The 26,307-nt window shown below is 39.5% G+C and overlaps 1 protein-coding gene across 1 annotated transcript in view; it reads right to left on the reverse strand.

Annotated features, from left to right (window-relative positions):
• Positions 1-26,307, reverse strand: part of BPTF (bromodomain PHD finger transcription factor) — a 92,437-nt gene that overhangs the window by 20,806 nt on the left and 45,324 nt on the right. The window contains 12 exon segments of the mRNA XM_032211050.1: positions 1,476-2,365; positions 4,363-4,585; positions 5,237-5,457; positions 6,162-6,285; positions 6,824-6,975; positions 8,090-8,251; positions 12,947-13,199; positions 17,041-17,164; positions 18,460-18,610; positions 18,714-18,842; positions 21,619-21,743; positions 23,418-25,737. Coding sequence (XP_032066941.1) covers positions 1,476-2,365; positions 4,363-4,585; positions 5,237-5,457; positions 6,162-6,285; positions 6,824-6,975; positions 8,090-8,251; positions 12,947-13,199; positions 17,041-17,164; positions 18,460-18,610; positions 18,714-18,842; positions 21,619-21,743; positions 23,418-25,737 — 4,874 coding nt within the window.

Consider the following 26,307-nt stretch of genomic DNA (forward strand, 5'->3'; position numbering starts at 1 on the left):
AGTTTAAAAATTGACAAAATCACATCAGTCAAATGCAAAAAGCCGCACTGCTTGGATCTGCACTCATATTAAGAAAATACGTTACGACGTCCTAGGCCCCTGGGTGGGGCCCGACTAGTAACCAATGCCAAATCCGGCGAAACAACTGGCCGCTGTGATACAATTGTATAATAATAATAATAATAATAAATCTATTTTATTATTTATAAATATTTTATTATTTATTTATGATAATAAATCTATCAAAAGAAAGGAATCTAAAAGACAAGAAATGAGAAGACTTTTGTAAGGAACATTACCTTAAAAGGGGGGGATCAGTCTAGCATTACGTTTAGGAGAAACATTGGATCTAGGACCTAGTCCACCATCATGTTTAATGTTTCAGATCTCTCAATATTTACCTTCCTCCAAAATAAATACTTTCCAATAAAATAATCAGAAATCGACCATGCCCTTTGGGATAATTATTTTTAAAATTTCAGCTCCTTATTAGATTCTTATCATATCCCTTTCCTTCCATAGATTTTTCAAGTTTCAAGAATATCCCAAACAAAATGAAGAAAAAACAGAAAGGGTTTCAGAAGCGAGGTAACATTGATGTCCTAGAGCTCGGGATGAGATGGGAGAATAATTTCTCCCACAGAAGACTACAGACTGGGGCATCCAACGTTGGCAACTTTAAGACTTATGGACTTCAATTCCCAGAATTCCATGCTGGCTGGGAAATTCTGGCAACTGAAGTCCATAAATCTTAAAGTTGTCAATGTTGGACACCCATATGCCATAGATATTTGATGGACTGCTCCCTGCTTCCTGGAGCAAAGGTGGGAAACAACCTATGCAAGGACACTTCCTTCTGCAGTAGGAAAAGGTAGATCATTTATGTGATATATTTTGTACCTGAAAATATTTTAGATATTTGGCAACAGCCTTATCATACATAGCATTCTTTTTCTCAAAATATATCCTTAATATTCTACAGTTGAAGAAAGTACAAAAGATGACTCTTACTGCAATCTGAAAGTGCAAATTTCTAAACACAGATGAATTCTGAGCAGTCTTGGTTAATTGAAACTTTTTTCAATTCTGCTGTTAAATTTCTTTCTATTGCTGTTATTAGTCAATATTTTGGAAAAGTTATGTTAAAGAGATTTAGATCAAACATTTCTTATTTTGACAAGGAGAAAATAAAAAGTACATCACCAAGAATTTAAGCCTCAAAAGCTCAATGATTTCTCCTTATCATACTTAAGATGAAGCTAAATTTAGAATAACCTCTCTCCAAAAGAATAATTAAACGAACCAAAAAAAAAATGTCATTCATTTCATTTATAACATTCTCAGTCAACTAAGCTAATTCTCCCATTTTAAAAGTTAATTCCAGGGGAGAAGGAAGGATTCACTTTGATTCTAGTAAATGTAGCGATATGCCAACTGAGAAATAAAGTTTTGTTTTCCCTTTAAAACACTTTTACCTGTTTTTGGATAATATCACTCTGATTAGAAGCCTGAAGGGAGTGTTCCCGTTTTATTTCAATATGCTGCTGTTTTTTCTTCTGCTGTTGCTCTCTGAGCTGCTGTACCCTCTGCAGTTGCTCTTGGACACTGGCTTGAACAGTTACTACGTTCTGGATCTGGTGGGTTTGCACCGCGCTGGCCTGCTGAATCTGAATTGGTAACTGGAGCTTAATCTGCTGAGGCAGGCCACTCTGCTGAGCTTGAATCTGGGCCACCATATGGGACGGGAGCTGGGAAAATACTTGGACTTGCTGCTGAAGCTGTGGCACAGTAATGACCTTGGTCTGGGGGGGCTGAATCTGCAGCTGAGGGCGTGGAGGCGGTCCCATGACTTGGTTGACAGTTGAAGCAGGGGACAGAGTTGGGACCTGGGATGGCTGGGTCTGGATCTGCACAGATGGATGTGGTTGGATCTGAACCTGCTGTGGGGCCACCGTCTGTACCTGAGTTGGCTGGATCGACTGTCCTTTGGGTGGGGTCTGCAGATGCATAACTGGCTGGGCTTGGTTCTGTACTGGAGCTAAAGGTGGCCCTTGGGCAAGGCTCGGGGATGGGGGCTGAGTCACGGCTGGAGTTATGGTGGATTGTGTTCTGGGTGGCTGTGCTTCAGAGGTGATTGCTGGACTTGGAAGTGAAGGTGGAACCTGAGCTTCAGAGGCGGGGTGGGTTTCAACTGGACCTGGCGCCTGCCCGGTCTGGGTCTGTGCAGGCATCACAGTCTGAGCTGAACTGCTTGGAGGCTGAGCTGAGACTGGAGGAGGGGCAGGCTTGGGCTCTGCAGGTGGAAGCGCTGGCATAGGCTGTGTTTGGGTCTGTGCAAGAGATGTTTGCTTCTGTTCTCCTGCAGCTGGGGAGATAAAAGCAAGACTCATATTCACAGCTGCAAAGAACAGCTCCTCTGCCCTAAAAACATTCATTACACAATACCCAGTGATCTGAAGTTCACGGTTGTTGTTGTTGTTTTTTTAATTTAGTTTGATAAAAACCTCCCAAATAAGCAGAGATTCTGGGTTGTGTACTATTAAAATCCCTAAAAACAGAGAAAATAACATGACATAAAGTCACAGTGGAAACAAAGTACAAAACCCCAAGGGACACCACACACCAAATGGCACAACACCAATCTATGCCAGAAGAAACAGAAGAAGCCAAGTGTCTAAAGATTAAACAGGGACCACGAGAGGGAAAGCGTCCTTTTTAGGTTTCATCAAATGACCTTAGAGAGGACATGAAACATCCTACTCTGTTGAACTTTACGGGACAGTCAAAAATAGTGAGAGAGAGGCAGGCAGACTCCCAGATAATAAAACCCTAGGGCCTAGGCTATGAATGACATTATAGCTGATAACCAACACTTTAAATTGCATCCAGGAGTGCAATTTAATTAGCAGAGTTTGCAGGGGTATTAGTTAGGTGTATCAAAGTGTGCCGATAGCTGCTTGCACCACTGCGTTGTGGATCAGTTACAGATTGCAAGTGGTCTTCAAGGACAGCATCATGCAAAGCAGTGATCATGATAGGATTTTCAGTCCAGCTACCTATCAAGAATCAACAAGCGGAAACCATCAGCACCAGAAGAGCCGAATAGTCACAGCCACTTGGTCTTGTCAGAATTGAGCCTGAGCCTGTTCCTCCCCTTCCAGACCTGAACAGTCTCTAGATCAATGATGGCTAAGCTTTTCTGGACTGAGTGCCTGTCCCGCATGCATGCAGGCCCTTCACAGATGCACGGCAGAGACACAAAGATCAGCTGGCGGGCAGGAGGCACACATGCATGCTCCATATAGATTCACCCACATATTACCCCTCAACCCACCCCCAAGAAGCTTTAACCAGCCACGAGGGACATGGATCTAACAAACAAGTGGCCAGATCAACAATCATAAGGTTCCTGTCATGTTAATAAACAGGAGAGGGGAGATCACTGAATCCTAAGGCAGCCCACAAATCAGGGGCCCTGGATCAGACCTTTCCAGAGCTATTAACATCAATTGGAGAAAGGAAGAAAACCATGAACTCTTCCTGCACCATGTACAGCCTGGTCCTAGTTTCTCACCATAATTCTCTCTTGGATAATATTATCTGCCCTATGTCAGTTGTCCTTCCCAGTCTCTATCTTTTGCCCTCTAAAGACCCTGGAAAATCTTTAGCAACTTTATCAACCTCTTTCAGATCATTCATCACAGCCACCTCCCCTGCTGCTTCTCAGTAGGTTCAGGGTGGCCAAGTTCTCACAAAGTTCTCACATGCTTATTAGCAGTCTACAGAGCTCAACTGCAAGGATTAGGTGAATCCAACCAAGCTTCTGCCATTCCAGTTCTCACCATGACACCACGAGCCATCTGTCTGTTAAAGAGACCAGTCTGCTTCATCTGCAAGCCTTCATCTCACACAATACCTCCCATTCAGTTGTGCTACACTCTTTTGGGTAGGCCCTCAAAACTATTACTGCTATGAGCTGAGACTCCAACTCTTGAACCCAGGTGGAAATGCACTGAATGAAGATCGCATACACAAAGGCCCATTCTGCTTCCACTAGAAAGTGGTCAAATCATTTCTCCCACTCCTCCACAGGGCAACGTCCCATTCTTCTTCCACTCATATCTGAAACCTTCACTCCCCTAACCAGAGTGCAATCTAGCACTGCAACCCAAAATCCACCCAAGGGCTCCCAAAACAAAAATAGCAACAGCAGCAAAAGCGAATTATACTTCTGCCCAACAGTTATCCAACTTTCTCCCAATCATCACCTTGGGGGGGAAAAAAACCTAAACATTTTAAAGCTTGTATCAAAATGCTGATTTTCCCTTTTTGGGGTGTGAGCATTACGAATAAAAAGTATACCTGATATTGAGGTGGAAACTGTCGTAGAAGTGGTGCTGGCTGCTGTAGCTACAGTAGATAATGGGGTGAACAGAAAGCGCTGAATGGTACCATTTGGCATAGCGGCTTGCATCAGTTGCTGACCTGGACCTGGGATTACCGTCACACCTTGTGGAATCAACTGCAACTGCCCAGTTGTCTGACCCTGACCCTGAATTACTACGGTTAATCCCTGACTGCCACCCTAAGTGGGAGACAAGACAAAAAATACAAAGCAAAAGTTATTAATGTCAATAAAAGAGCCAAGGCTGCTTTATGTTCTGAATTGCAACCCCATAAGAGTTAATATGGACATTGCAATCTGCACTGTCTACAATATAGATGATTTCTAAAAGAAGAAAATTTCCTACCAATAAGTCATAGCATAAACCAGTCAAAATTTAAAACCGAAAGGAGAAACGTTGATGTCATGATGTGAATCTCTTTAACATCTCACAACTTGGGTTTCAAGCACCCAAATACTATGAAGAAATGCATACAGTATGCAAAAAGCAGAGAATTAAAACTAAAGAAAATGAAAAATATCTCTAAAAAGAGGATAACATTTATAAGCCTCCTGTAGTTTAACTTTGTAATAAAATTTACCACTTGAAAAGAGTCTTTTTTCTGAATAGAAGCTTCATTCAAAACAGCAGGGCAAAAATAATTCCCCAAACCCCATTTTGCAGCTTCCGGAGATTCTGAAACGGTGCGGCTGAAATTCAGTGGTGTACCACTGAACGCTAAGTTCTCTCTGCCTGAACCACTCCCTGATAAAGCTATCTTTTTTTGGTGTGCTGATTGAGATCTTTTGCTCATTATAGGAGTCCCCTTCTCCCAAATCATGACTGCTTACCTGTCCTTGTGTGAGTTGTGTGAGTTGCGCCATGGTAAGCTTCACCTGTCCCTGTTGAGGCCGAGGAGGATGTGGTGGAGTGGCTTGTGGCTGCAGATGCTGTGAAGGTATTCCTGCAGTTGTTGACACCTTTTGGCTGGCAGAAACTGTAGCAGGACTAGACACGGCTGTTGACACAGGCTGACCTCTGATGATCTGGGTGACCACTTGTTGTGTTTGGCCTGTATTAACATATCACAGGATTTTACAATCCTTTGGCCAGTGACTCTTATTAAAAAATTAACCCACCCAATCATTTTAAAAACTGCATATTTCTTCTTCAATAGTAAGATCCATTAACCAGAAAAATCAACAGTACACTGTTTAACAAAATCAGAGTTGGTTCCTTCAAAGGGCTGAAAATAGTTTATATTGTCACACAGTTAATATTTTGATGAATTATTTTTTTTTTACATACTGAATGAAATTGTTTATAGTACAGAATGTACAGAAATGTTCAATTTATTCTCACGCTCCGAGGGGACCTAGGAATTGTGTATCTCAACCAGACCTTCCAATGCTGCAAGGCAAATGTTTTTGAAACCGTAGAGACTTTTAATAACCTTTTGTGATTGATGTCAACTATTCAAAAAAGAACAAAGATTGTACTAGCATGAGTTCTTTGCCTAAGCATTAGTTTTGATCTCATTTGATTCAAATGGGAAAAAGGAACTAAACAAAATGAACAAAATGCAAGTGGCTATTTAACTTTTAGTTCTGGTAAGAGTGATTGAATCTAAAGCTCTTAAGTATTATCAATTATTTAAATACAAATTCTTCAACCTGGACACGTTTGAATAAGTGTGAATGATACAGAAGAAAATTCAAAATGGAGAAACAAACCACAACCTCCACACACTGGAAATTATTTTAAAAAATAACCTACTGGTTGGAATAACACCTTGCTGTACTACTACAGGTGTTCGGATGATGGTCTTTCCTAGAGCTGACTGCTGAAGAGGTGTTCTTATGACCGTCATTCCAGGCCGAAGAGGTGTCCCAGGCATTATCTGTACAAGTTACAAACAAACAACTTTTTCTTATCCTGCAAAGCTAAAAGTAACACGTGTGTGTGTGTGTGTGTGTGTGTGTGTGTGTGTGTGTGTGCGCGTGCGCAAAAGAAAACTATGAAAATAAAATACTCTTCACGGAAGCCACAAGAAAGCTTTTTAAAAATCAAATTGCATTTTTTTTCTATTTAAGCCTGTCTTCTTTTGTTCATACCCTAACACTTTTTTTTACATATAGTAACTGCAGCATCTCTCCCCAAACTGACAGCCAGTTTATGATTTTAAAAAATGCAAATGACTTATTCTCAGACATTTCATCTCTGAGTAAAGCAATCTATCCCAGATATCTTGACAGAGTAATATCTGAATCATATGTCACCAGAACTACCAATCAGTATTGCCCCTGGTCAACTGAAGTAACCAAAAAGACAGGATCTCAATGTATTACAGTACACATTAAAAGATAAAAACTGAAATCATCCCAAAGTCACTCAAACAGGTCCTGTATTATCCTAATAGAAGAAAGAGTGAAACTTACTTGTGAAGCACTTGTTGTACAAACAGTTCCTGTATTATTTGGCCTAATAGTTACAGTTGCTGTCCTTGGCTGGAATGAAGTAAATGTTTGTTGGTTTGCTCCAGTAGTTGATGGAATGATGCCCAACACTTTTTGCTGCACCTGAACTACGCCTATTGGGAGAGCAATGCATTTATTAATTGAAAAGCGCTGCCAAATCACAAGATAACACACATATTGTTTAAAATGGTTTTTTTTTTAAAAAAAAAGATTCCAACTTTTAAAAAATTCACATCACAAATGACAAGGATTAGACTTGTGAATTAAATAACATTTTGGCTGAACAAGTCTATCCTGCACTTGTAATGTTTAATACAGCGAATAAGGTAATGGTAAAGGACATATGTGTCCTTGGACATATGTGCTACTCGTTCCCGACTCTAGGGGGCGGTGCTCATCTCTTCCTAAGAGCAATTACCCATCCTACCAATAGGGTGGGCACACTCCTAGTCTCTTCCCTTAAAACATTGCACTTTGTGGGATCAGGAAGTGTGCCTTTTTATAACCCCTGCCCTATGAATTGCCTTCCCCTTGAAGTTCAGCAGGCCTCTACCTCCTTCTCCTAGCGTTCCAAAAAGCATTAAAGACCTGCTCTTAATACCAAGTGCTAGGACAGGGTGAGATGGATGAGAGGATTTAACTGAGGGACTGTATTTTGGAAGTTCAGCTTTAGTACCAAGTTTTTAAAATTTATGGTATTAGAAATATGTGTATTACGTTGTTTTATTATTGATGTTGTTTTAATTGTGATGAGGAGGCAGAGTTTGATGTGACACAAATGTTACAAATAAATAAATAATGTTACAAAAATAAATAAATAATAGGCAACAGCTAAACTTGATTTCATTCATGTTTAAAAATAATTAAAATTAAATATAGTCAAAGTGATTATTTTCCAGTAGTACATGTAATAACAAACCTCCTGCAAGATTAAAAGATTACAACTTGGGCCTTTAGTCTGCTACTGGCTTCCTTTAATATCTACCATGGATAAGACGTACACTGACACTGATTTTAAACACTAACTATGTTTCTCTGTGGAGACTATGAAAGACAACTGCATGGGAATTTATAGATGCCAATGTGAACAAATGCCAGTCAGAGAAATTAAAACAGAGACTATGAACAAATCCCAAGTAACCTTCTCTAAAGAAAGGTCATAGATAATTTACTAGGAAACCCCCACTTTAAAAAAAAAGAATTTAGTTTTTCATGACATTTTCCTACCTCCTTGAGTAGCTGGCACATTAACAGCAACTATTTTGCTATTTGCAGGAAGAGGCAGCTTTGTAATCACTTTGCCCGCCATGGTTACTGGACTGCTGGCAATCTGGAAAGTCTGACCACTGCTAGATATGGTGGTTGCTGATGTAGCAGCCGTGCTGGTGGCTAATAAACCAGAAATTGGGGCCAAAAACAAAACAAAAAAATCCCAATGTATATGTGTAGATTTCTTTTGACATTTAACGCACATCAATAAATCAACCAATAGCAACAATGATTCTGTTTCACTCTTTTGCCCAGATGACATCATTATTATATAATGCAGCTGCATTCACCTGGACTTTTAAATACACCGCCTTCATTACAGAAAGGCCAAAGAATCATTTTTAATTAGAGTTGGAGGGCAAGACTAAGTTTTATAAAACTATGGATGTGGTAATGCATAAAAATATTTTCAATATTTATTACAACATTTAAATACCAATTCTTTGGGATGTGGAAGTCGCTGGAACAAGCTCCTTGCTCTAAGACTTCGTGACAAGTCAAAACCAATATATAAATTAACAGATGGTTGAAGCTTATGAACTCAAAAGAAGATAGCTTTCCCTCAAATAATTTTCTCCACAAATGGAGAATCATCCTGTATTTTTTTCAGAATTCAATAACAGGAAGATATAATTGAAAGCAGGGAGTGGTATGGTGGCTTAGAGGTGGAGCTCCCTCCACACAATCAGGAGGCTGTAAGTTCGATCCTAGGTAAAGGCAGATATTTCTGTCTCCGGGCACACTGAGAATATTATCTGCTGAAAGAAAATTCCACATAGACGACAGGAAGGGCAGCTGGCCACTAAACACTCAGCTCCATTCTGTTGCCCAGGCTCTATTTCACAAAGAGATTATGGGGTTGTTAAAAGATGATGTATTTGAAAGCAGGCAACTATGCAGGAGAAGAAAATAACTGAACTGGTGACAGCCACTTTGGTGTATGTAGTGGTTAAGGTACTGGCCTAGAAACCAGGAGACTGTGAGTTCTAGTCCCAGCTTAGCCATGAAAGCTGGCTGGGCAACTTTAGGCCAGACACTCACTCTCAGCCCAACCCATCGTATAGGGCAGTGGTCCCCAACCTTTTTATCGCCGCGGACCAGTCAGCCTTTGATAATTTTACCGTGGCCCGCTGAGCGCGCGCAGGGGTGGGGGGGGGGCGAAAATGGGGGAATACAAACATACTTTTTAAATCCACCTTCCCAATTCAACACCTGAATCATATCCCACCTTCCATTTTGTATGTAGATTTTAAGGAATAAACAGCTGAATTAATCAAGGTCAAAGATAAAAAGAGCAAGGGCAAAATTAAATAAGCCAGAGGATAGCAATGTAAAAAGAATACAGTATTAAGCCCATTCACTCTATCTAAGCCCCCCCACCTCACAAGGTGGGGGAAATAGGGGGTGGGAGTATTAGGTATCTTCACTACCATATATAAAAGGAGATACTATCTTAAATAACAAAGTGGGCCCCCACCTCCAAAATATACTAAAAGAAAAAAGATTCCATGTGCTCAACTAATTTTTTTTTAAATCATCACTATATTATGGACTACAGACATATATATATATATATACATACATATATATATATATATACATACATATATATATATATATATATATATATATATATATACACATACATACATACATACATGCATATATACATACCGTACGTATGTACGTACGTATATATATAATGTCCAAATAACAGGAAAAGCGCTTCAAGGACCAAAGTATATTCCTTTTTTGCAGCCTTAAGAGAACTCTCGTTTTTTGAGGCTCAGAACCAAGCATTCTCGTGGGCTGCAAAAAGGAAATGCGACCCGGGAGCGCAGCCTCCAAGAGTCCATATTGCCAATAACTACGCATGGGGGGAAAGGAAATGTGTTTTGTGAGGAAGAGAAAGAGCGCGCTTCACCGATGCCCGTTGGCGAAATTTTGGAAGAGAGGCAAGAGACTTCAGGCACCGAGCCCCCACCCCTGGCTGCGGCAACTGGAGCGGGCGGGAGGCAGGGAAGGGGTGGGCAAGACCGCCGCTTTTCCACCGTGCGCTGCAATAGCGGCAGCGGCGGCCTGAATCTGGCGCCAAAATCGCGCACCCCCCATCTCCCCTCAAAAGACCCCCCCCCGCCCTCGGCTGCCCGACGTTCTCTCTCTCTCTCTCTCTCTACCTCTCCCGCCGTTCCTTCTCACAAGCCAAGGCTGGGCGGGAAAAAGAAGAGAGCGGCCTCCAAGGGCTCCGCTTCCAGCGCATGGTCCGCCCCCTCCTCGCCTCGCTTCCAGGCGAGCCGACTGAGGCGAGAAAGGAGAAAGAGGCGGAGGCGTTCACTGAGGGGACGGCTGACTCGGGGAGGGGGAGGGGGTGGTGTAGTAGCGGGGGATTCTTCCTCCTCGCCTCACTTGCTCCTGTGCTTCCGCGCAGCTCCCCCCCTCCGGCGACGGCACTGCATGAGTGAAGAGTCGGCCGTTGCATGGCCCCCGGCCGCTGCGCGGCCCGGTGCCAGGTACTCCACGGCCCGGCACCGGTCCGCGGACCGGGGGTTGGGGACCACTGGTATAGGGTAGTTAGTTTGGGGGATTTAGGAGGAGGAAGGAGTATTAGCTATGTTTGCCCGTTTGAGTTACTTATAAAGGAAGTAATAAAGGAAGATAAAGCATGAGAAAAGGTGAAAGTGTCGCCTTGCTTCAAGGGAATGAGACAAGCACATCATCCCTACTCTCCTTTTGTTCTCTGCCATATGCAGAAGATGAGTCTGCAAGCCTCTATATTCTTTCTCTATCCCTATCTCCATTACAGACTTTCACCCTTAACACAGGTTGGAAGAAGGAGAGAATGTGATGCCTGATGCACTGTAACAGGAGCCACTGAGGCCAGTGGGGCTTACAACACAGAATCAACATACACAACTTTCCTTGTGGTTTGTTGCCCAGCACAAAGAATTTATTTCTTTGTTGCAAAAAAAAAAGGGGGGGAAATCCTCAGTATCCAAAGGATTTGTTTCCATGGTTTATATCCCAATTTAATGGAAGAAACTAGGCTGAACATATACACCCTCAGCATCCCTAAGGTAAAGGTAAAGGTTCCCCTCACACATATGTATGCTAGTCGTCCCTTGACTCTAGGGGGCAGTGCTCAACTCTGTTTCAAAGCCGAAGAGCCAGCGCTGTCTGAAGACGTCTCCATGGTCATGTAGCTGGCATGACTAAATACCGAAAGTGCATGGAGTGCTGTTACTTTCCCACAATAGCAATAGCAGTTCAACTTATATACTGCTTCATAAGGCTTTCAGCCCTCTCTAAGCGGTTTACAGAGTCAGCATATTGCCCCACAGTCTGGGTCCTCATTTTACCCACCTCGGAAGGATGGAAGGCTGAGTCAACCTTGAGCCAGTGAGATTTGAACCGCCGAACTGCAGTTAGCAGTCAGCTGAAGTGGGCTGCAGTACTGCACTCTAACCACTGCACCACCTTGGTGGTCCCTATTTTTCTACTTGCATTTTTACGTGCTTTCGAACTGCTAGGTTGGCAGAAGCTGGGACAGGTAATGGGAGCTCACTCCGTTACGCGGCGCTAGGGATTTGATCTGCCAACTTTTCTGATCGACAAGCTCAGCGTCTTAGCAACTGAGCCACCACATAGCCTTGAATTAAAACCATCACACAGGTAGCATTTATAGTTCCATTTGCTGAGTTCAGAATTCTACTAAGAATCTCCTTCCTTTAAAGAATATGTGCAGGTAGTCCTTAAGGTGGTGCAGTGGTTAAATGCAGCACTGCAGGCTACTGCTAGATCAGCAGGTCAGCGGTTCAAATCTCACCGGCTCAGGGTTGACTCAGCCTTCCATCCTTCCGAGGTGGGTAAAATGAGGACCCAGATTGTTGGGGGCAATATGCTGACTCTCTGTAAACCGCTTAGAGAGGCCTGAAAGGCCTATGAAGCGGTATATAAGTCTACTGCTATTGCTATTGCTATTGCTATATTAACTTACAATCATTCATTTAATGATCATTCAGTGTTACAACTGACTCATGACTGATTTTCACACTTATGACTGTTGTGGTAGGCCTGAGACCACGTGAATTCAGGCACTTGGCAACTGGCGTGCATTTATGATAATTGCACTGTCCCGGAATCATGTAATCTTGTCAGTTGGCTTCTGACAAGCAAAATCAGTGGGAGAAGCGAAATTCACTTAATGACCACATAACTGACTTAACAAATATATCTCAGTGTGATCCATCAAAGGCAATTTTAAACCTTCCCAATTGGCTTCTGACAGGCAAAGTCAGTGGGAAAAGCCAGATTCACTTAATGGCCACATGACTGACTGACTTAACAAGTGAGTCTTAGCTGGATCCAAGAAAGGCAATTTTTAATCTCTTGTAAGCAGTATACAAATATATTATGTTGACAAAACGCACTGCCATCATACACAATTGCGGAATCTGTTTTCGGAAGAACACTCTAATTAGGCTTAGTAATTTCAGGACGCAGCCTGCACCCATCACCCAATCATCTTCAGGGCAGTTAGCATGATGGTTCTGCTTTTCAGTTGACATCTTCAGGAGAAGCTGTTCATACGGAACTTTCTGAGCTGCTCTGTTCAGGTGACAGCGATGCCAGGTTATGCAAACAGCAACTCCGTAAACTATCTCTTAGGTGTAGCCTCCTGAGCAGCTCCCCATAATTCCAAAGACCATAGCTGGCACCTCTGGTATAAGTAAACTCCAATATTGTAAATAAAAACTTGTTACTACAGATCCAAGTTAAGACAACCCACAGAAAGTATATTTTAACTAAGTCATTTACCTGTTGAAGGCTGGCCTTGCTTAACCCAGGTAGCAAAGGTTTGGTGGAAATTCTTGTTCTGCTGGAATGTTACTGTAGCTGGAGATCCCATTTTGGTGGCCAGCACTACTTTGGCTCCACTGGGCATGGAGCGTGGTAATGAGCCTACTACAACTTTCTGAGGAGTGGAAACTGTTGTCACAGCACTGCTAGTTGTAGTAGCTGTAGCAGCTCCACACACGACAGGCACCTGCTTCTGTTGTTCCAGTCGCTTCTAAGAGAGTTAAACATCATGATATCACAACGAACAGCTTCCATTCATCCATGCAACTGTATCATCATTCTTATCCCAAAATACAAAGGTGGACAACATTTGTAATTAAGAGATGTACAGGGAGGAGGGACAAAAAAAGCAAGGTCATATCACACATATGGGCAAAATATAGTGGGTTTCGGGTTTTGGGGAGGGGAAGGGGTGTATGTTTCTATTTCAGCAATCATACCAGACATGGTCCCAAGAATAAGAAAAGATCAATTTGAGATCTGGCCTAGAAGTTGCCCATCCCTTATATAGACCAGGCAAATTAAGGCTGAATTTCATTTATATTTTTTTGGAACCAAGCACTATTATCAACATCGTTAACTCTCAGGACTCATTTTTCTATGTTGTCAAAATGAACTGTGTGTGTGTGTGCGCGTATGTATGTGTGTGTGTAGATATAGACAAATAGTATATATGTGTGTGTGCGCGCATGCGCGTGCATGTATGGTTATATATTTATTTTCTTTTCAGAGTAGGCATTAGAATTTCATTTTTTAATGTGTACCAGTGTGTTCACAAAAAAGTGACAATAAAAGTCATCTTATCTTATAAAATACAGCTGGACAATTATGTAAATATTCAAATACAACTGTGTAAATATGCAAAAGATAAGCTCACTCACATAATTCTTCAGGACATTCCACTAATTTGAGATAAAATATTTTATAAAGAAAAGCCGGCTATAATGGACACATTGCCATTACAAATTTTCAAACGACTATTAGAATACAGAAACTGTTTTCCACTGAAATCCTGACCATATGAAACCTGCTATATTGTAATATAGCAGCTAAGAAACTGGCCTACAAAGAACATCCTTAGAGCTTAGATGGGTAATATTTCTGTAACTTGGCACTTTGAAACTCGAATTTTTGTAGCAATGCTGAAGAGTGCTTTAGGATGGCATTCATGAAAATCAATAAATATTTCCATAAGGTAATTAATTTTGGCCTGCCTGAGATCATAGATACCTAATTGTGGTTTTTGTCAAAGGATCCCCAAACCTTTAAAGCAAATTTATAGCAGCAGTCAAGAGTTGTTCAAGTTGGGAGTCCCTGACCAGTATTTGAGAAGCTTTTCATACATTCCTGCTTCTCTTCCTCTTGTATCCAATTCCCCACTCACCACTTGTAAGAAAAAGCACTGGCACTAATTTTTTGGTAGCTTTCTAAGAAAGAACGTGAGAGGAAAGAATAGCCCTCAGATGGCTTCTGATAATCTATATCTGGGGTCCTCTTTTGCATGGACTGGTAGCATCCAGCTCAGTTGGCACTTTTTACTTGAGAGAATTCCTCCACAGAACATCTGATTCATCAGATTCCACAACATGGCCGCTCTGGATCCAACCCATTGTAATATGCAGTGCTTGGAACATTCTGTGAAGTCTTTTATTATGATGGTGAAAGTAAAATTTTAAAGTATTCAATCAGGGGCATTTTTTAAAGTATCAGAGTCTGATTCTTTAAAAAAATCCTCTTATTTGATACGACATTTTTTTAAGATAACAGGGCCTGCAGTTATTGTGTAACATTTTAATTGGGCAATATTATTTTATGACATACTACATACAGGCACTTTGGTTAAAGCTGCAATTCTAGGTAACCGAGATGACAGAGACTTTATCTTGAACGACTGTTTGTAAGCCGCCTATAGTTGCTGTGAGCGAGTAGGAGGCTATAGAAATTTTCTAAAATAAATAAACATACAGATCCAGAAGAAGTTAACACAATCCTCTGTGCTATTAATCTAATGGATTGGACGCCTTCATTATTGGGCTAGAGAAAACTGCCAGAGATTACAGAAGGGAGAGTTTAGTAAATAGTGAACTCCTCCAGGAGAGAAAAGCATTCCCTTCTCAGTAGGAAAAACATGGTATGCTTCCATTCAAAGAAGCCATCACTTGATCTTTAGAGAGCATTTCTGAGAATATGTGTACAGCTGCAGTGACTTCCTAAATGAAATGGATTCTCTGAATCTCTTTCAGACAGGATTCAGGCCCAGATAGGGAGGAAAAATAACAAAGCTCGTCCCTGTCTGCATGGCATGAAGTTGTATCAATAAACAACAATAGCCCTGATCTCATTGGACAAGAGGAATAACAAAGCTCGTGACCTGGTGTCTAGGAAGATATGGATAGGAAAAAACTGTTTCAGACTCCAGCCTAGCAAAATGTAGTGGCTGGTATATTATAAAGCTAACAATACAGAAATTCGTTCTCAATGGAGGTTGTGCTACCTAAGAAAGAGCTAACTTGCAGCCTGAGGGGTTTTCGGGATCCCCCCAGTAGTAGATAATAGCCAGGACTTTTTTGTAATTGTGTTTGATGCATCAACTGTGGTCATTCTTGAATAAGGAGGCACAGTGCCTATTCAGTCCTGTCCTTGTCATCATCTACCTAGATTATTGCAATGATTTTAGATAGACTACCCAACTGTCCATCCAGTATCAGCTAGAAGAGAAGCTCCTAAAGGTTTGTTCTCCAAGAGAATGACATATACAGGGATTCTTAAACAGTTCAGCTTTTTCAGCGATGGCGCCCCGTGTTTGGGATAGCTTGCTTCGGATATCAGAACAACCTACTCTGTTGGATTTCTGAAGAGATTTTAAAATGTAGCTTCTCAGGAAACCATCTGGGGATAATGAGGACATTTTTTCTTGGCTGGTGCATTCAGGGGAGGTTTATTGTTTGAGGCAACAGCTGGCACAAATCTGAAAATTCAACTTCCTTATTTTTATATTAGTTTAATTTAATATACCAATAATTGATCAAGCTGACTTATTGATTTATTATTTATATTGCTTGATGTAAGCTACTGAGAATTAAGAGGCGTACAAGTTGTAGGAAGATTATGAATCAATTTTGTAAATAAAAGCTGCTGAAAATCTGATATATATATATTTCTACATGTATATAAGCATGCAAGGATACCCATACTATTGAGTGGTTTCCGACACCTGAAATCTTTTATTAATACAAATAGTTTTAATTTGTGTTGCTATATTGTAATATTTAACTAAAAGTTGATATGAAATGCATGTCTGCTAGAGAAGGACTGAATACTTTCCTAGAGTGTTTAAACGGACTATTTTTTATATACTTATCAATAAAGCACATGAAAAGAGGGTGATCTAATTGATCTTTTTTCCCCCTCCAATTTTGCTTTTGCTATTTTTGCTTGTTTTGTTCATGAATGCCAAATCCAGCAACATGTGTTCTGTTTCATTTTATATTAATACATAGCCTGACTTGGGTGAGCATTTCACTTGGGAAAGCAAAATGGACATAACATAAAGAACCAATGACATATAAGAGGGAAAGCAACTATTAAAAAGAAATTTAGGAAAATGACAGAGTTAATTACCAGATGTCAGCCTTGGGTGCAGATCTCATTTACAGCAGATTAATTCTGTATCAAAGGTTAATAAATATATCTAAGAACCCCATTTCCATTCCAACATGGAAGTGTTTTTGATTGCAAACTTGGTAGAAGGCCAAAAGTTACATTCACCAGACCCTGCCAAATTACATATTCTGTCAACATCTACCTTAATAGCTTTTCAACAGAAATTTGGAGAGGCATACAACCCGGCGGAAAAGCTTCCACATGAAGTGTAATGTAAACAAGTACAACAAATGTCAAAATCTGAAGTACCAACTTAGATTCCCATTATGGAGCTTCATATAATTTTACTCATAAGAAAATATTCAAGGAAGACACACTTCCATGCTAATTTGCTAATTGTACATAAATGCAAGCTTTTTACAGGTGGGACTTCTAAAAGGCTACCCCACCTGTTGGGCAGCCAATCGTTGCTGTTTGAGTTGAGCCTCCATTTGAGCCTTGAACTCCTCTGCCTTCTTCTGTTCACTAACCTTAGCCTGTTGTTCAACTGCCTGGGCCTTTTCCTTCTCCACCCTGCAAAAGAGAAGTATAGAAAATACCAAGCATTATCAAGGAATTACAATTTTTATATCAAGAGAACTCGTTTCCAAGCTATTAGTACAGGACATCTTAAGTTCCTGAAATTTTCAAATGTCAACATGATCTAACCTTATAAATTAATTCTTCCTTTTGAAATATTTTATGAACCTTGTCATAAACGTTGTCCTCTGCAAGTCTAGAGGAAACTTGGATTTAATGAAAAAAAGGAAGGTCTCATTACATTTTCCCTATGTAGCCCCGGGTTGCTCTTCCTATGCCATTCCCATGACAGAATTGGAGAATTCCATTCATATCCTTTAGAACCAACTGTTGACCACCTCTGAATCTAATTCAAGACACTGCCTGCAATATCTGATTTGCCTGCTGCACTGGCTGAACTATTTTAATGTCCAGATGACACAGTTTACCTAGATGAAACAATGGATGATATATCTTTAGTAAGTGAAGTGGGGGCTTAAAGCTTAAATATTTAAAAGAAGATCTTAAAAAGCTCAGAAGAAAGGTGCCCAAACTGAGACAGGGGAAGGCAACCCAATGCATCCATTCTGATTAGCACCAGATAATACTGTTATTATGGTAGGACTTATAGAACTCATTGTACGACAAACATGGAAGGACTTTATTGCCTTGTGTTAAAATAAGCCCGGCAACTCCTAAAAGAAGCACAAGGAAATGAAGGCAAAGAAAGTCATAGGTTATAAAGCTACAAAATGCTATCATTACTTATTTATTAAATTAAATTTATATGCTGCCCATTCCATTAATAAGGCAAACTTTGATCTCATGATGAGATAAATGGAAAGGGCAGGGATTTGGCAAGTTTCAACTTTTCAAAATTTGATTTTCTTGAGTTCCAACAAGTTTAAAAAAAAGGAAACCTGGAAAAACTAAACAAGATATTGGAGCCGAGTAGAATCACCATAAAGCTGGAGTGGAGGAAAGGGCATATAAAAGAAATTATGCAAAAAGAATGAATAGAAATGAAGAAATAGGAAACCAAAGTGACTGCACAGTTTAATTAACTGGAATCAGTTTAACAGTCTTAACAGCTATTGTTTTTAAGCATTACATTCATTGAAATGAAGAAACAAAGGTTATCAAGAAGGGTCTCCCCACCCCCCACCCCCGTTTGTATTTCCTGAACTGCACTTCCAGTTATGTTTATTTTTCTGAAGTTTCAATTTGTTTGTTAAACCAACTGGCATAACTCAAATGCCTTCAAATATTTACCTCAGTACAGCTACAACAGGTTTCGGCTGTCATCTTACCTTTCAGAAAATGCTTTTATCTCCCATAATTCCAACTCCTCCTCTGCCACCCAGGTTTCAATGATGACTGGTCCTGTTTGCTTTGGTGTTTCTGGCCTTTTGGGCCTCAAAGCACTCGATCTAAGCCCCTTCCTCTGAGGGGTTGGCGTTTCTGACAAAAAAGTAATGTCGATCAATTCTCAGTTAAATATGAGTATGAACACAGGCCATGTTCGTCCATCTAAGTTATTTGAGTATTTTATTTGCATGTTTACCTTTGGGGGCCTCTGGAACACCAATAGGACAAATAATTTTCCGTATGCAGTACTCTGATCGAATCCCGTATGGTCCAACATCTCTCCGTTTGATTATTTCAGTTGTTGTAATTTCCATTTCTGATGTTTCTAGAAATGTATTTGCAGATTCATTCACCAATGTAAAAAGACATTATCACAAATGTTAGCTGAAATTCTGGAGTTTTGGTTTAAAAACTGCATAGTTTGTTTTGGTATATGTGCAGAATCTCCCCCCCCCCCCCCCCAAAAAAAACCCTCTACTGGTACTTCACATTTAACCTCCATTATTGATTAAGAAAAGTTTTAATCAATTGTGCCGTATGTCAGGGTGCTCTTTAAAATTTTGTAACTTCAAACTTAAGTTACTAATTAGGTGAACCTCGTAATGAAAGTGAAATGAAGTACAGAAATGTGACTAATATTACTGGATTTTATGTGTAGTCCTCAACTTACAACCATTCATTTAGTGACCATTCAAAGTTGCAACAGCACTGAAAAAAATGATTTATGGCCATTTTTCACACTTATGACTATTACAGCATCCCCATGATTACATGATCAAAATTTGGGCCCTTGGCAATGTATTTATGAGAGTTGTACTGTCCCGGGATCATGTGATTACCATTTGCAACCTTCCAAGCAGGCTTCCAACAAGCAGTCAATAAGGGAAACCACATTTGCTTAACGACCAAATGATTCACTTAATAATTACAGTGATTCACTTAACTGTGGCAAAAGGGTCATTAAATGAGACATAAATCATTTAAAAACTGCGTTAGCAGGATAAATTTTGGCTCAATTGTGGTTGTAAGTCTTATATTTATTTGGTGAAAATAGCTGCATGTTTTGAACATAAGATCTTTAAGATAATACGCAGAATAGCCATAATTTTAAACAAGAGTTAATAATAATTAAAGAGTAACAGAACAGGAAAAAAAGAAAAGTCTACTGCAATTTCTAACTGCAAAAGATTAAAATGAATGAGAAACAGAAACGTCTTTTCTACAAGGCCAGAAAAATGAGTAATTCATTGACTAATTTAGAACTCTGCTTCTATGGCCCTTGGACCAACTTCAAAAAACATTTGTAAAGCAAATAGTTGAGTTCTGTGTGAGAAGGAATCTATAGTAGCCTGCTGCATTTGGAGGCAAGAAAACATCTGCACAGAACTACAGAAAAAAGGGAAATGGCTTTTAATAGTCATGCCCAAACAAATTCTGGTCTGAAAAAGTTCACTGACAATGATCAATCCCAAACTCCATGGTATTCTCCCTCAGTATCTTCTTGCAAATGTTAAGCAGTGCAGGTTTATCAATTAAATGTCTAATGTATTAAAAATGAATCCACATTAAGTAGTATTCTCTTACAAGCAGTCTATACATGTGGAGGCTTACAATTAATTCATTCATTCATTAATTAAATCTTTATGTCACCCATCTCCTCTACAAATGTCTCTTGGGCAGCTTATGTTAAAACAAGTAAAAAATAAATTATTAAAAATTAAAAACTATACAGAATAAAATATTATTAGGTAAAAGTGAAAGTTCCCCTCACACGTATGTGCTAATTGTTCCCGACTTTAGGGGGCGGTGCTCATCTCTGTTTCAAAGCCGCAGAGCCAGCACTGTCCAAAGATATCTCCATGTTCATGTGGCCATCATGACTAAACGCCGAAGGCACATGGAATGCAGTTACCTTCCTGCCAAAGGTAGTTCCTATTTTTCTACTTGCATTTTTACATGCTTTTGAACTGCTAGATTGGCAGAAGTAATGGGAGCTCACTGTTACGCGGTGCAAGGGATTTGAACCGCTGAACCGAACTGCCAACCTTTCTGATCGATAAGCTCAGCGTCCTAGCCACTGAGCTACTGCATCCCGATTAATAATAATAGAATATTATTAAAACTGTATTAAAACAAAAACTAAAAGAGTTTTAACTGGTTTTGCACTGGTTTTTACACTGTTTTCTTTTTAAAAAGTTATTCTGAGGATTGATTTTTAAACTGACACCTTTCTTGTGTATACTGAAACTCTGGAAATTGACAAAGATGCTTATGATATTTCTGACTATAACAAAAGTTATGCTTCAGGTCCAAGATATGGGTCAATCACATACCCTGGTCCCCAGGCTTCGCCACAAAACCATGTCTTTAGGCCCTTACAGAAAACCAGTAGGGACATAGCATGTCTAATCTCCAGGGAATGATGTTATGCTGAACTCGCAATATTGATGGAATACTGAAGGAGTGAAAGACTTAATAAAAATGAACCTGACCAGCTAAAAGCCAAATTACAGATTATATTTATATTCAGATATAAAGTCCTAATAAGCAATGTTCTATGGAAATGAGTATCAAGAACTTGGCTATTCCTCCCTTCTGTTTGCCCAGCAACAAAGACAGCTCTTAAATCTGTTAAACTAGTATTATAATAGTCTAACAGACAAGATGCACCTCTCCACAAACCAGCAATGCAAACCAATTTGCAGTTTTAGTTTATAGGAAATATTTTAACCAGTTCCCCCAATTTAGATATCACAGAAAACCCATGGTTAAATGAACTGCAATACTAGACTGCGCCGGTGGTTGGCATTTTGGGGTATCTTTTTAATAAATATCTTCTTACTTAACAACAATATCCAACTTTCTTGCTATATAATTTTTTTTTGTCTGTGTTTGGTAGTGTGACCACAGTTTCCTGTAAAATCATGGACTGAAATTGGTTTCAGTTTCATTCATATTCATCCAAGTGTGACATATTGGATGGGAATAAACCCAAAACAGAATTTCATAATAATAATTGATTTCAGAGTTCTAGTTCCCATAATATATTATACATTTTTAAACACTGTTTAATTATCCAGATTTCTGAAAGTCAATTCTACCTGTCCGCGTAGTTCCTCCTCCTGGTGGAGGTTTGGCAGCCATGTCATCCCACTTTAGGCATGCCCAGAGTAACCTCAACATGAGGCTTACCCCTGCCAAAGATTTTACAGTCTGAAGTCGGTACCTGGAAAAAATCCAAAAAGAAATTCATTGGCTGGCCACCTTCAGCCAAATTCATTGGCTGGCCACCCATCTCCTCTACAAATGACTCTTGGGCAGCTTATGTTAAAACAAGTAAAAAATTAATTATTAAAACATTAAAAACTATACAGAATAAAATATTATTAAAAGAAACAGCTTAAATGCCATAGATCTTCTGAGATAAAATTAATGTTTTCTTTCAATCATAGTTAAAAATGGAGTGTACTTTCACATATAGAAACATATATAGTATTAGCATTGATTACAGTCTTTGACTTATAACCATTCATTTAGAGACCATTAGATGTTATAATGGCATTGAAAAAAGTGACATATGACCATTTTTCACTTATGACTGTTGCAGCATCCCTATGGTCACATGATCAAAATTTGGATGCTCAGCAACTGGCTCATATTTATAATAGCTGCAGCGTCCCGGGGTCATGTGATCACCTTTTGTGCCCTTTGACAAGCAAAGTCAATGGGGAAGCCAGATACACTTTACAGCCACGTTACTCACTTAACAATTGCAGTGATTACCTTAACAAGGGTGGCAAGAAAGGTTATAAAATAGGGTGAAACTCACTTAATTGTCTCACTTAGCAATATAAATGTTGGGCTAGATTGTTGTTGTAAGTTGAGGAGTACCTGTATATAGATCTATGCTATCACATGTTGAATTCTGCTCATTTAAATGCCAAGTTACAGAATATTTCTAGAATAGCGGATCAACTAATTATAGTTTTACAGTCTTAAATAGTTACTGAAGCCAAATTAATATGGTATTAGATGTTTTTGTCATGGCTTTGATAAGCTGACCAAAGAAAGTAAGTTATGAAAAAAGCATTATTTTGCAATGGCAATTTGAAAATTATTTTTTCATGATTTCAAATTTCTAGTATTGATATGCTCTAAATAATATTAGTGGCATGTATTAGAACACAAATTGTGATTATTTTGAAAGCTCCCTTGGTTGCTGTTAAAATGAGGTTTATCAAGCAAAACCCCGTTTAATAACATAAAGCAAACTTACTGCACAAAGCATGTGTCTAGCTTTAACAATTCTGTAGCCCTCCTTGGTCTCACTCCGCTATACCCCTATACTATACTAATCATGAAAGGAATAAGAATAATTCTGTACCATAGCTCAGAACTGAAGATCCGAGTTTTTTTACCCATTCTTTTGGATAATCTTAAAATAATACATTTCTGCAGTGTTCAGTGTTTTTAGGCTGCATTCATTTCAAGAAGTTCAAGTTAAAAGGAATGGGATTCCAGGATATTTCTACTTTTTGGTCTCAGTGGGTACTTTTCAGCATATTTAAACTTTACAGTCCATACCCTCTGAAAATTCTCCTGTTTTGTCATCACTCCATATATCAGATATTTGCATTAAGTACAAGATTCCCTACCCCAATACTGTCCTATATCCTGATCAAGAAGCAGCTAATAAATCTTTCTTTCTAAATACACATATAAGAAATATTATCCTCCTGTTAAGAACAGGTCCAGTATCTTAGGAACAAAATCATAAGCAATTAAGATTTGTAAGTGATGACAATTAAAGTACTGGATTATAATATATTCACAATACATGCACAACAAAATCTCCCACTCAGTGTCCTTATAATTTTTTAACATTGTTATAACAGTGTACCTCCAAGTGATACCAAACGTTGGTCTTGGGGATGGATAAGGCCAGATGTCCAAAGCAGGCTTAGCGGTATAGTTGAAACAAGGAACTTCTCTAATCCCTCCTTTTCTTGCCAGCTTCTTCAAGTCATCACTGGGTAAAACAAATATGCTCTTTTTGCTGCTTTTAGTAACAAACTTTCTGTAAGATGGCAATGCGGTTCCAGAACGAGTTTTTTTAGGTCTTGAAAACTTCATTAGTTTCACTTTGTCCCTTGTGGAATATTCCTTGCTGACTGTCATAGAAGTCACCAATGTTCCACTTGGGGTTGTCAAGGAATCAGTCACTGTCGTTGTAACCACGGTTTTACTATGCTCTTTTACAGAAATAACATCGGTTGTGGGAGCGGTAAGCTTTGTTACAGTGGTAGTGGTGGTGGTGGTTACAGTGGATATGGAACAATTTTCAGCTGCTGACACCACACGTTCTTTATCCTCCTTGGCCACTGACAGCTCTGACACTTTATAAACGGTTTTTGATTCTGTAGAAATGGTAGACGTGGTGGTCACTTCTGTCACAACCGCTTTCACTGCACTCTCTCCATTGATGTTTTTAACTCTGTGTGTCTGCAGTCCATTCTGATCAGCAAAGTCGTTACTCAAACTAGATTCTTCGCATGAAATTACAGGCGAGAGGGCAGCCTTCTTAATACACGATGACTCAATCTCCATGCCTTCTGTTTCACTACTTATGCTGTTCTCATTACAGGAATGGATAGCTGTGAGGGATGCCTCATCAATAGGACTAGATCTTTCAAAAGAACGTTGCTTCCTTCCACTGTCTTGAGCAGACAGAGATGTATCCTCCTGAGGTAAAACACTGCCTCTAGGATCACAGTCAGGATCCACAGAACTCCGAACAGAAAACTCATTTTCTGAATGTCTTCTCTCATCCACATCTTCCACAGAGATATCTCCATTCATAAATGGTTTTACAGATTCATTGGAAGGAAATGATTTACCTAGCAGATTGTTTTTATTAATATTATTGACTTTAGAGTCAAGGTTACTCTCAGCTTCTCTTTTTAAGCATTCTTCATTGGGCAGTACTTTGAAATCAGCATCTTTTCCATTGATCTGATACGTTGCCGACTTTCCTCCGTCCATCTGGACATCGTGTTCTCCATTTTTATTATTGTTTTTATCAGCAATGCTTTTAATCTGATCAATGCACTTGCTTATGGAAGTTGGAGGATCACACTTTGCCTGCTCTAGCTTTTCACCATTTGTTTCGGGAATTTTAGAGTGTGTAATTTCATCCAAGATGTTTTCTCCTATCGTGTCAGGAATCTGGGCTTCAAAGGCCTTCTCTGAAATAAGCTCAGTACGTAATGATTTTAGGCCTTCCAGGACTTGCTTGGGATTTAATGAAATCTTTGGTTCAGATGCATCTTCCTTGCTTTTCGGTAGACTCACATTTGTGTTATTTGCTGCATGATGATCCTCTAAATTACAAGCTTCTACAGAATCACAGTCCTGTTTTTCAGTTTTTAAGGTTTCATTTCCTTTCTTAATGCAAGATGCAGTCTCTTTTTCACAATTCTGTTCAATTCCCTCTGACTGTGTATGATGTTCACAATTAGGCCCTGTGATTTCCTCTGAACTTTTTTCATTGTCCCCTAGCACACTGCATTTAGTTGATTCTTTATTGTCTATTGCTTGAGAATGTTCCATGGTTGAATTACCCTCCTCCTTACTCAGCACTTTATTTTTTTCCATATCCACTGGTTCAGAAGCACTTCCATGAGCATTTGCTGCTAACAAACATTGAGAATCTGAGCACTGACCTGAAATGACGTCTGATTCTTCATCTAAAAGTCTATTCAAGCAAGACACGGATTGAACTGATTCACTGGTTTTATTGAAGTGGAGGTTGTTAGACGACAAACAGTCTTTAACAGGATCTTCAGATTGTTTTGTACCTGAAATATGGGCTCTCTTTTCATCTGTTTCTGTCTTAGCTAATGGTAGGTCATCTGTATTCCTTTGTGGACTCAGAGATTTACAATCTGAGGAATTGGAAGCAGCTTTAAGCTTCATTCTTTCCAATCGCTGCTTTTCCTCTAGTGTAAACTGTTTTACTCTTCTTTCAAGTAGTCCATCTAATTTTGATGTTTTCACTTTCCTTTTGTAATATGTCCTTAAGTGAAAACCTTCGCTAACATTTATTAAATCTGCACTGATTGGAGTTTCTTCACATTTGGGGGAAGTATCCATTTTCACTTCATCTACTTCCATAGGTTCCTCCTTGATGTCTTTATCATTTTCACAGATTACTTTTTCATCTATAAAAAATAATGTTTTATCAGTAGGACACTTTATTAGTTAACACATATACTGACAAACCCAAGTCCCCAACCATTCCAATTATACAACATATTCTCATTATTATGTAACACAGGGGTGGGGAAAGACAGCCCCTTTACAACCTATGAGTGACTCAGGAATCCTGGGAATCGAAGTCCAAAGTTCGTAAAGGGGCCATTGTTCCCCATCCCTGATGTACAGCATCAATAACAATAGCTCTTAGCACTTAAGACTTATATACTGCTTCACAGTGCTTTTAAAATCTTCTCTAAGCAGTTTACAGAGTCAGCATATTGCCCCCAACAGTAATCTGGGTCCTCATTTTAACAACCCCGGAAGGATGGAAGGCTGACTCAACCTTGAGCCTGGTGAGAATCAAACTGCCGAACTGCAGGTACCCAGCAGTCAGCAGAAGTGGCCTGCAGTACTGCATTCTAACCACTGCACCACATAGTTGAATTATGTAGAGAATCCTGGAAGTCCGAAATCCCCATTTGGAATGAATTCAGATTGAGGAAGAGTAATCTAAATTGTGACTAATTACATAT

This window comes from Thamnophis elegans, chromosome 2 (genome assembly GCF_009769535.1).
Source record: "Thamnophis elegans isolate rThaEle1 chromosome 2, rThaEle1.pri, whole genome shotgun sequence".
Taxonomy (NCBI): domain Eukaryota; kingdom Metazoa; phylum Chordata; class Lepidosauria; order Squamata; family Colubridae; genus Thamnophis; species Thamnophis elegans.